We start from the raw sequence: 11,976 nt of genomic DNA, 5'->3' as shown, positions 1-11,976 counted from the left end.
GCCCCCTTTTCCTAACGCCTGCCTTTGCTCTAGGCTCCTGTCCTTGCTGACACCTACTTTCTCCAGGGCCCAACTTGAATGGCACCACCTCTGTGACTTCTCATGGCACTGTCCCTGCCCAACTTTATTCCACAACTATGTGGTATTAAATTGTTACTCCATCTCCGTCTTTCCCAGCAGAGCGTGGGCTGGAGAGACCGGGAGCCATCTTGGTCGCCCACATCAGCAGAGGTGACTGCGTGGTAACCAGTGACCCAAGGGCGAGTGTGGAACAGGAAACAGGTAAGAGGGGCAGCTACACCAGCATCGGTTCCGATCAACACATGAGCTCAGCCCGAGCCACACAATCTGAAGTCTTCTCACAGAGCCTAAGCGCTCAAAACTTTTGGCCAGTGAATTTTCCATGAAATTAAAAAGTCTGATTAACTCAGTTCTGGAAGTAGAAAGAAACCCCGAGAGGGCACAAAATAACAGGAAGACCCAAATTTCTTTAATAATGAAATAATTTATTTGTGAACGGTGGAACGATACAGAAGTTTACATATACACAGCAAAGATTCTCTAAAACATGTAGTAGTTCTAAAAATGCATGTGCTAACTGTAGTAAAAAGCACCATTCTCTAGATCTTGACACAGGATTTACATTGGCGTCATATTTACATAAAGAAATAAACATCTGGAAACAGAATTCCATACTCTCTCCTCTGCTGCTCCCCTCTGTAGGCTGTGTTTACCATTAGGAAGATGGCCCCCAACACTGATGGTTAACAGCAATATTCCCAGAGCACCAATTCTAGGGACGGGGGGGTAAAGGCAAGTTTGGTTCTCAGGTAAAAGCTAAACTGAAGAATGCCCCATTAAGTCACCACCCCCCATAGAGTAAGAAATCAAACTTAAAAATGTGGATAAATCTTGGAATTGGGTGCCTTACTAATTCTCATTTTATGATTTTGAGAGAAGACCAAGATACTCAATTTCTTCAGCCATTTAATAGCTGACTCGGGCAGTGCCAGGCAGTGTCGTCTTCTTTCAGAAGAATGTAGTATAAGAAAATCATCCATGTAATAAATATTAATGAAGAAATCATGATAAGTCACATATAGTACACACACCCCTCCCCACCCCCGGATATCTTTGCAAACAAAATATCCCATAGTCACAGAGATCTGAATGAGAAAAGCCACCCCCCTCTAAAAGGGTCTTTGGGTCATCTTCTCCCAGAAAGGATTTTAAAACTCAGTAGCCAGCTACCTAAGCATACTGCATCCAAGAGTTAGACATACACACACAAAAAACAGATTGACCTGCAGGAAATCACCTTGCAGCCATTGACTTCCTGGGGTTCAACACTCAGGGCAGGTAAAGGAGGAAGCTTGAGGAGCAAGTGGAGGAGGAAGAGAAGACAGATTCAGGAATAGGTTATAAAGCATAATGAAAGTGGTATTCTTGCCAATATGGCATGGTATAAAAGCCTAAATAATGTGTATATGCTGTCTAAAAATAGGTTTTTTCTTTAAAGGATGGGGCAGAGGCAAGAAGAAAAAAAGCCCATAATACCCATAGTGAGCCCCAGGACTCCACTTGACCATTACTTTGAGCATCACCATCCTAGGTTGACATTTTTTCCCCCTGCACCCCAGCATTTGCTCTTGGCCACTTAAGGGACGGATCAGAGAGGCCCATAGGAAACCCAGGTAAGGACTCTTTTTTTCTTTTTCTTTTCTTTTTTTTTTTTAGAGGATAAAAGAAAATGCTTCCTTTAAAAACTAAAACCACTCAAGTGGCCAACTGCAGGGTCAGGGGCCTATTACAGTGCTCAATTTTGAATCGTCCTGGGCATTATTGGAGTCTTGGGTTTATTGGGAGGAGAATTTAGGTCCTGCTCAAAAAAGTGATTCAGAGAGCATCACAAACATTAGGTCTGTGACTAGAGAAAGGAGTCAGCAGTCACTATCAGCACCTTGGAGAATTCAAGATCTTTGCTTAGCAGAAGAAACCCAAACAAAATACCCTGGGTGCTTCACCTGCCATTCTAAGCCAACAGGCGTGGAAAACTGTGTTCTGGGATGTTAACAGCACGCACCGGTATTTTCTCACTGCATGAAATTGGACTACATACTCTTACCTTCCCATCTGCATTGCGATGGTATCAGTAAGAGTATAGATTTCTTTTCAGTTTTTAAAAATCAATTTTACATAAAAATATGCATGTGCCTATATTTACACACATCTCTATTTACGTACAATTGTCAAAGTTTTAAAGGCTGGGGTTTATATCTTTGCCCATTCCCCTCCCCCCAACAACCCTAATAGAAAGGTTTTTCATTTTGCTTAAAAAAACCAAAACAACCAAAAAGACTTTATAGCTCTTAACAGTCACGCTGGTGGATCAGTGAATGAGAGGGTAGGTTGGCAAATGAGGGCTGCCGATCACCCTCGTAGGGAAGAGGATTAGCTGCCTTGGGCTGAGTTTGCTGGTCCTGAATTTACAGTTTTGGTTAGAGGCCTATCTGGCACGCCGACTCGGTCTACCTCGAGCTTTGAAAAGTAATGTCTAACCCTGGTGTCAGTTTATCACAAGTGCATTAAAAATAGATCAAATTCCACATTTCTATATGCAATCAAATTGAAAAGGACCAGACAAACAGTGCAAAGGTCAAATAATTACTGTTTTATATTGGGACAGTACATTTCAACCAAAAGACAAAAATGCAGTTTAACTTAAACACAGAAAATAATGGCATCTCTCAGATGCCTTATTTTGAAATCAAACAAATACACAAATTCTGTTCCCCTCCCTCCCCCGATGCAAGCCCACAAGCTTTGCCCAAAGTCTTGAGTTTTCGATGCCTTAAGGCATCTGGCATCTTGGACTTGTGAGGCGCTTGAATGTAGCAATTAAAATGCTTGAGAGGTCTCGTGAATGGCATTCGAAAGGGACCTCAAAGTGCAGATACATCTTTTCAAACATGTTACAGGCTGAGCTGGCTCTTTCAACACTATCACTCTGCTTAAATTCAGGAAGCAGGCTTTAAAAATGCAAAAGGCATACAAGTTGTATTTCAGTGCAAATCTTCAGCTGGTCATTGGAAAAGATTCCAATTAAAAAAAAATCCTTTGTGTCACCTGCCCCCCCCCCCCCCCCCGAGGCTGAAATGAAGAAAAAAAAAAAAAAAACAGAAGAATGACAGATGAGTTTGGAAGCATTTAGGAATCGACTACTTCCGATTAAAATTTTTTTAATAGAGAATCATTAAAATGAAAAAACAAAAGTAATCTTTGTTTGGCCCGCTCTTCACGTGCAGAATGAGCTTCCTTGTGGAGCACGTTTGAACTCTGAGTTGTGTGGAAGGCGGAGGCGCTGGAGGCATGGTGAGGCTGGGAGGGGGCCAGAGACCGCAGGCGGCGGGGAGCGCTGGGCGGCTGCCCGCCCCCCCACCCCTCCGCCGGCTGGTGCAGCCTTGGAGCCCTTAGGTTGCAGTGCGTCTGTGGATTTTAGGAATGTTCTCGTCACTTTGTGACACACACTCTGTTTCAGCGTCACAGGGTTTACAAATGGTTCAAATTCAATGAAAAAGACTCGTCAGAGGTGGAAAACCTCGACGTCAAAAATATGAATGCAAAAATATTAAGGGGAACGAACCAATTTTGTAGATACCTACATACAAAGTTTCTAGAACATCTATAAAAGCACAAAGTCATAAGAATTTGTTTTCCATTACATTAGTTTATATAAAATGAATAAATAGTATTTATAGATTTAATGTGTCTTATGTACATATACATGTGCTCTGTTTTAGCTTAAATAAAAATGCTACAAAGTGGGAGACCACTTAAGGGGGAAATCATAACCAAAAAGAAAGATCAGCCTTTTAAACTAGCAACCCAAAAGCCTCCATTAAGAAGATTCTGGGCGTATCCAAAAATAAGGAGAGGAATTCTAATAACACTGTACCCTCCCCTCCTGTTCACCTGCAACAGAGTAGAAATGTGGACTTTTCCTTTCACTGATGATGGACACTAGCTCAGCTAGTGCCAAAGCTCAGTTATTGCTGAAAGTTAGATAGGAAAATAGATTAGAATTGGACCAAGTGTCACTTATTTGGGGGGTGAAAAAAAGGCATAATCGCTTTGTGTTAAGTGGGAAATGGAGATCTCATTTATCTCTGAGGTAGGAAAAAAAAATGTTCCAGAGACAAGTAGCATAACAAACTTGGAGGGGAAAACGGGTCTTGGGACAGCGGTGGACGGCGCGGCCCAGAGCACATCGCAGAGATTGTACCGTCTGGTGGGTGGGAACGAGCGCCGCTGGAGCTCTGATAAAGCTGTGCAGCCCCAGAGACCTGCCATCAAGATGTCCATTCTAAAGTGAGAAGTACTGCTCCCATCCACACGCGGGTCACGGGTCGCGGGTCGGGGAAGCAGCGCAGGGTGTGTGTGAGGGGGTGTTTTCTGGAGGTATTCCTGACTCCTCACGGGGGGTGAGGTCCACAGTTAAGTGCTCTTAAACGCCGCTTTCAAAGCTTGCTTTGGAGTTCTGAGATCAGGATCTCGACTTTAAAAGTTTGTTTCCTTCAGGTTCCTAAGCACAAGACACATTCGGACATTTCTGCTAGGTGAGTAACATAGCCAGAAAACTCTAAGAAAGGTTTGCTAGACTACACGGGGATGGTAAGGAAGAGGGGGAAACTGCTGAGATGTGAAAGTTGCTTATTCGGTCTAAGAATTCTTGGGTGCTTCAAATTGATTGGAATGTACAGTCTCTCGGATGAATTTTTAGGGACAGAGAGAGAAGCTAGTGGATGCAATCAGAAACCCACAATCCTAAGCACTTCCGCGAGAACGTTTACAAAGCTGAGTTTGGTAGAGGTGGTACACGGAAGCTTACGTGCAGGGGGGCTGTGGGCGGGTCCAATACACTACCTAAGCCCGTCCGCTGAGAGAACCATCGGGAGGCAGCCGAGGAGACCACGCTCTCTTAGAGGCCCAGACACGTCTTGTGATTGTCCTGGAGCTTTATCCTCTTCGTGCTGGAGCTGGAGTAGCCCTCGTCACTGCCGAGGCTCTGCATGCTTCCCCGCTCGTCCGAATCGCTCACGCTGCTGCTGCTCCAGTCCAGGTCCCCCGTGAGATAGTCTGTGCTTTCAACGTCCACGTCGATTTCTTCTGTGGGGAGGACAAGAGACACTGGTGAAGCCATGCTTCTGAAAGCTCAGGCCGGAAATCCGAGCCAGCCCCGCCAGGCCCTTCTCTGGACCTGGTGCCTAAGTGCAAAAAGGAAAAAGGGACTTGTTACCGGATGTCACGTTACTCAACGAGTCTAAGTCACCCGTGGGCTCCGAGTTCCTCCCCTGCGCTGCCTGGGCCGGGTCGGGGGACACGCAGGGTGGGGGGCTCACCCCTGTCGGAGTCTGAGCGCTCAGAGGAGACAGTGGAGCCGATGCTGTCCATCCGTATCCTCTCGATGCCCAGCTTCTCCAGCTGCCGCTTCAGGTGTCGCTGTTCTCGCTGAAGCTGGTCTATTTGGTGAATGGCTTTTCTGTCACAATCTTCAAGTTTCTGCAAGCCAAAGGGGTAGCTGTTGGAGCTCATGGGCAGATTTCAAAATTGGCAATGACTCTGCATCTTCCCCTCTCGCAGTGAGCTGTGTGTCAGCCTTTCCCCAAAGCCAGTTGGGGTCACTTATCTAGCTTCTCACAGGGCAGGAAACTGGCGAGTGACTCCTGCCTTCATCTAACCTCTTCCGTATTGACTCAGCCGCGGGTACCTGCACTGTCGGGGCCCTGGGGATGGGCACGGCCGGCAGCCCCCCCCTTGGCTGGGGGGGATGCCCTGACCGCCTCTCTGAGCTGGGGCGCTGCGTGCAACGGCAGCCATGAGGCGCTGCCATTTACAAGTACGGGTGTTCAGCTACACATTCCGATTAGAGAAACACTTTGAGTCGTGCCAAATCCCAATTAACTTGTTTCCTGCTACCAAACGGTCCAACATAAGAGCTTAAACACGTTTCTGTAGACCACTTGTTTTTACAAGTCTGTTTAACTGTAGTTATTTTGCTCTGAATAGAGGTTCTTCCCCCACCCCGCCCCCCAGAATTGTCCTGTATACAGGCCTCTAACCACAACTAAAGTGACGTTTGTCCAATAGTGACTAAAGGATTACAAAAACATGCTAAACAGTGAGTTTGGCTGTGGCTCTCAGGAGTTTGAATACCCCTCCCCTCCCCTTTGCTATTCAAGCTACTACCAAGCAAGGACTCTCTTTCAGACCCTCTGGCACGTGAGCATAAAGACCTGGTCCCCTCCAAGAACAGAGACCACCACCAAAGTGTCATACAAATCATGGTCAGATGTCAGCTGTGACCAGCGCTGAGAGAGTACACTCTCCAACGATAGGTCCATCTGGGGCAGGAAGCCTGTAAGCAGGGCAGTAGAGGTTTCCCTGAGCTAGTGATACCTATGTTAAGGTCTGAAGGATAACAAGAAGTGAACTGGGTGAAGAAGGGAGGGGAAAGCCTAGCAAGCAGAGGGAACAGCACATACAAAGGCCCTGTGTAGGACAGCACAAGTGCAAAGGGCTGAAAAGGCCTAGGGCACAAGATGCTGTACAGGCAGGTAAGGACCAGGTTGGACAGCCTGGGGCAGGCCTGCTGCAGAGTATGTCCTGAGCCACTGAGGAATCTGAAAAAGGGGGACATGTTGATTTGATCTTTCAAAGGATTCTTCTTGGGAAACATGGAGCTTAGCTCAGCAGTGGCCAGAGGGATACAGGGAAGCTTCTCTGGAGTTTACCACAGTAGATGATGGCAGGGTGAAATGGAAGTAAACGAGCCCATGAAATGTTTAGGTCTTAGAGGTGACTTAGACATCGTGGCTACACAGCAAGAGCTAGCAAGGGTGACCCTGGCTTAATCAAATGGACAACTGGATGGGCCATTTAATTTCTGCTACATAGGAGTGAGAAACAGTTGGGGTCTTGGACATGTTGGGTTTGGGATGCTTGGGATTCATCTAAGAGGCAAGGTGGAGGAGTTCAGGGGAAAGGACTGTCCTAGAGATACACGTTTGCTATCCTGCATCAACAGGCAAACCTTTACTGAAGGTTAAGCTGAAAGGAATCCCAAGGATATACCTACCTTTATGTGCAATTTGGCTTTTGTCAATAAACTCAACGTAGTGTGTCGGTTCGATTCAGGTCCAAGCGGCACTAGCCCCTTCAACTTCTCCAGGCACAAGCGAAGATGGGCCCGCCTATGAAAACAAGGTCATGGTAGCACTAAGATTGAGTGTCCAACTTTGGCTCAGGTCATGATCGTGTGGCTTGTGAGTTCAAGCCCCGCATCAGGCTCTGTGCTAACAGCTCAGAGCCTGGAACCGGCTTCAGATTCTGTGTCCCCCTTTCCTGCTCTGCCTGCCTCCCTCTCCCCCTCCTCTCTCTCTCTCTCACAACATAAACAAAAAAAAATTTTTTTTTAAAGAGTATGAGGTTGCCCAGACCCAGTAATGGCAAATGCCACCAAAAATCTCTGGCCAAACATGTTTGGAAATTGGATAACTCTGGTGAAAGCCACAAAGAAGCAAAAACTCGGGTTTTGTAAAGTGTCTCTATAGTACAAGTGTTAGGGCAGGGACTCCTGTCTACTCTTATGAGGCACATTTACCAGGTTAGTTCCAGTTTTTTGGGTTATGATGTGACCTGACAGAACACGCCAAGGTGAGAATCCTTTCAGCCCATATTTCCTCTTTTCCCACTCAGGATCACTAGAACTCTAGCACTGCTATATGGAGTATTTACACATGTGAATGACACATATGGTTATTCATCACAGCTTGCTTTATGCAAAGAACAAAACAACCCAACTCGCCATCAATAGGGAGCTGGTTAAATTATGGTAGGTCTAGACAGTGGGATATGATGTAGCTATGAAAAGCAGCAGAAGGTTTTCTATTTACTATGAGGAAAGAACTCTCAGATATATTGGGAAAAGAACGATATCAAACCATGCATCCAATATGCCGTCTGTATATTGGTAAAATGGAAGAAAAATATATTTTTGTTCTCTTATGTGAACATAAAGTCTGGAGTGATCAATAAGAAACTTAGTGGCAGGGAGAGAGAAGTCAGGGAATAGGCAGGGACAAGGGAGTGGATTTTTCCTGAATATATTTTCTGGTTTTTCAACTATGTAAACTGCTATTCAAAAAGTTACTTTTTTTTTTTTTTTTTTTTTTTTTTTAGATAAGGAAAATGCACATCACTGGCATTGCTACACTAACAGGCACACAGAACGGCTAGAGACAACCACACACAGGTCTTGAAGTGGGCGGAATGGTGCGGCGGGACAGAGGGGGAGAAAGCAAGGCCACATGAAGCAGGAGCCGCAGTAAGCCACCAGAGAGAACCTTTACTGCAAGCTGGCCAGGAGCACAAGAGTCCCTCCAGTTTTAGAAATTAACACTTCATTGAAACCCTTCTTTGTGCTTTTAGAACCTAGCAGATCCCAAGAATGGGAGAAACGGCCAAAATTCAGAGCTTTTGCTTCAGCCTACTGGGTCCTTAAAGCCTTCACAGGCCATTCCAACCCCCAGTTGATTCCTCCGCTTTCTGAGCACTTGTTCATACTACTCATCAGGAAGTTCACTGTTCTGCCTGAATTGTTTGGTATTTGGTACTTAACCATTCATTAGAAGCTCCTTAGAAAGTTGGACTTCCACTTAATCATTGCTGAGTTACCACAGGGCCTCTCCCTCCCACCTGCTTAATAAATGTTTGCTGAATGGCTCATGTCACCTATTCAACTAGGCTGTAAGCTCCTCGAGGACAGGGTCTGTCTCTACACCTGCACCACCAACAGTGCTTAGGCTCCTGGGGTTTTAAATACATGCCCACTGCCCATACACGACCACTTGGACCAGGGCTCTTGGGAGCCTGCGAGGCTACCCTCCAGTGGAACTGGGAGACAATCTGAAAGCTTAATTTGCCCTCCCCCGCCTTAACATTTTTGAACCTATTAGTGAAAGTTGGGAATGCAGACTAAAAGAAGAAAACTGCTTCAGAAAGCTCTAAGAGCTCAATACGCATGAAAATGACCAAGGAAGGCAATTCTCACCCTTCTCATCAAGACTTCAGGATGTTCCCCCCAGGTAGATCTAACGAGTGATGCATCAGACATCCTTTTCTGCCCCCAGCCTCATCTGCTTCCAAGCCTCCTTCCTTGTCTAGCTCTCGAAGGAGCTGTCCTAGACGCTCCAAGGGCCCGCTCAGCCTAAACAAACGAGTACAGCCTTCACTCCTGAGCTAGAAGATTTAATGGGACAAAAATGCCTGACTATTTTAGAAGACTTCCACTTGCCCTAAAAACCTGTCCATGTGGAATGGCCACAAGCGAAGACTCACATGAGAGGTTTGCTCCTCCCTCTACTACATGAGGGGAAAAAAGCAGAACCTGTGTGCAAAATGTCCGTGTTCACCTTGGATGAGATCTTCAAAAAGAACCATGAAAACAGATCATATTAGAAACACCATGAGAAAGTAAAACTAGTCACACAATTACCCAACTTATTTTTCCCAAAGTTTATAGACTAATTGTCAAGTTAGGAAAAAAGTTTAAAAATTAAAATTAGATTTAGACATTTTTCAGCTTGCTTGTTATCTGCAAAGACTTCATGATTCAGAACAGGGTCCTATTAGTCATTTTATGATGTGGGTTTATCTACAAATATGAGTATGTAAATTTTTTAGGAAGTTTGTCTACTGATAAAAATAAAATAATAAAGTCATCTTTCCATGCATCGTCATTTCTAGTTACACAAGGAGTCTGGCCCAGGAAGTGTAATTTTCACTACCCAAATGTGGGTTTTCCAAAGAACGCTTCCAGTTGTGAAACTAGAAATAAGCCATCTGATAATTCAAGCTAAGGATAATACATGTTCATTCAGTGTTCTCTGGCCTGGTTCTATAAAAATAAGACCAGAGCCTTTTCTGGATTTTTGTCCCGATCCAGAGCCAACTTCTGTCTTTGGCAGTGCCTGCCTTGGCCTCCTCCGGCGCCGCCTCGCTGCTCCAGCCCGATGGCTGCCCTGCCCACCTGCCACCTGCCTGCAGACATCCACAGGCTGGAACTTAGGCCAATGCAGGGAAGGGGTGAGGTCTACGGGGGCAGTCTCAATTCTATCACATAGTCGTGAAAGTCAATTCCTGAACCAGATAAGCAAGCAAATAGCCCCTCTGCAGCTCCTTGACCCTGAGACACACGCACGCACCCTGGGATCTGGAATCCCTCAGCCAAGTCTGACAGTACCCGTGAAGCACAAGATCCAAAGCAAGTAACACAAATACCGGTCTCAGCTCTCCTCCCCAATACTGACTGTTCCCCTGCCCGGGACTCTGGTCCTCCAGGAGGGGCTTCATGTCCTGCTCTGGACCTGGTCTAACTCCCCTTTGGGGAACCGGTAGAGGTTCTGCCACATGGACTTAACAGGAAGCCACTTGATACTCCTGTCTGATCCCTACTTAGACCTTCTCTCATCCCATCTTCTTCAGCCAGTCCTCCTCCTGTTGCCAAGAGCTGCCTACCAGCCTCCCACCCCCAGCACAGGAGGGCTGTGCCAGGTCCTGGCTCCCTCCTGCTCCCAGCTGCCTCTTCTGTTTACGTTGACCCAACTGCTTTGTACCTAGGTCACGAACTTTGACAAACTTCATGTGCTGACTCTTCAGAAATATTGCTTTAATTACTCTGAATGGACTGATATACCTTTGGTCTATGGTAGCATAAAGAGGCCAATCTTTGATCTGAGCTATAATCACTAAAGCTCAGAATCAAGTGTGCCCTATAACTAGGGATAACTAAGTTAGATCAAATTATAGCTTTTCTTCAGTAAGGTTTTGAAAAGGATCTCAATTTCCGTTTTTGTTTTTAGTTATTTTAGTATTCTGAATAGGTCAGTCACTATACAACCGAGCGTTAGTGTCATATGTAAGAGTAAGGGTTTAGGATCCTGGCTTTGCCACTCACTCCCTGTGTGACCTTCAGCAGATAACAACTTTCCTCAGCAGCAGATAGAGGATGGCCACACCTGAGAGGGCCAGTGTATTAATGGAGACAAGGTATGGAAGCCCCTGGCCAGGGTCTGACAGGAGTGCTCTCTAGCTGGTAGCAGTTATTCTTTCAATCCTAGCTTCCTCTGTAGACTGATAATTACCAGGAACAAACAGATACTTATAGCACTATAATTCCTTTTAAAATCAATAGTTAACTCAAAGTGTCTCACTAGGTAGATAGAGGCTATCTGGTAAAATCCAATTCTTCCTTAAAGAAAAGCTATCTTCTGTCATTAAAGAAATTTAATGGAAAATGTTAACCTATTTTCTATGGAAATACAGAGCTTGCTTATGCTAAAGGTACTATTTTTTACATTTAAAAAATCAGCAAGGACAGAGAAGGAAACCATCAACAAATCTTAAAGGCAACCTACAGAATGGAAGATATTTGCAAATACCATATCTGATAAAGGCTTAGTATCCCAAATATATAAAGAACTGATACAACACGCCAAAAATAATCCAATTAACAGTGGGCAGAAGACATGGACATTTCTCCAAAGAAGACATACAGATGGCTGACAGACATATGAAAAGATGCTCAGCATCACTCATCATCAGGGAAATACCAATCAAAACCACAAGGAGGTCACCTCACACCTGTCAGAATAGCTAAAACAAACAGAAACAAGTGCTGACAAGGGTGTGGAGAAAAAGAAACCCTATTACACTGTTGGTGGAATGCAATCTGGTGCAGCCACTGTGGAAAACAGTATGGAGCTTCCTCAAAAAGTTAAAAATAGAACTACCCTATGGTCCAGTAGTCGCACTACTGGATATTTACCCCCAAAATAAACACGAATTCAAAGGGATGGACACATCCCTATGTTTACAGGAGCATTATTTACAATAGCCAAATGATAGAAGCAGCCCAAG

General features: G+C 45.2%; 1 protein-coding gene across 2 annotated transcripts in view; it reads right to left on the bottom strand.

Annotated features, from left to right (window-relative positions):
• Positions 1-485: 485 nt before the first annotated feature.
• The window catches only part of MXD1 (MAX dimerization protein 1), a 28,015-nt gene continuing 16,524 nt past the window's right edge, over positions 486-11,976 (bottom strand). The window contains exons 4-7 of one of the 2 annotated variants that reach the window (XR_007462237.1): positions 7,136-7,250; positions 5,400-5,559; positions 4,924-5,166; positions 486-4,582 (exon numbers count right to left, since the gene is read on the bottom strand). Coding sequence is in view for 1 of the 2 variants with exons in the window: in XM_049651598.1 (XP_049507555.1) it covers positions 4,979-5,166; positions 5,400-5,559; positions 7,136-7,250 (463 nt within the window). In the remaining variant the exon portion in view is untranslated. Of the gene's footprint in view, positions 5,167-5,399; positions 5,560-7,135; positions 7,251-11,976 lie in introns of both variants that reach the window. The other variant, XM_049651598.1, reaches the window with a different exon arrangement.

This window comes from Panthera uncia, assembly GCF_023721935.1.
Source record: "Panthera uncia isolate 11264 chromosome A3 unlocalized genomic scaffold, Puncia_PCG_1.0 HiC_scaffold_11, whole genome shotgun sequence".
In the NCBI taxonomy this organism is placed as follows: Eukaryota; Metazoa; Chordata; class Mammalia; order Carnivora; family Felidae; genus Panthera; species Panthera uncia.
This window is presented reverse-complemented; position numbering and strand designations above follow the sequence as displayed.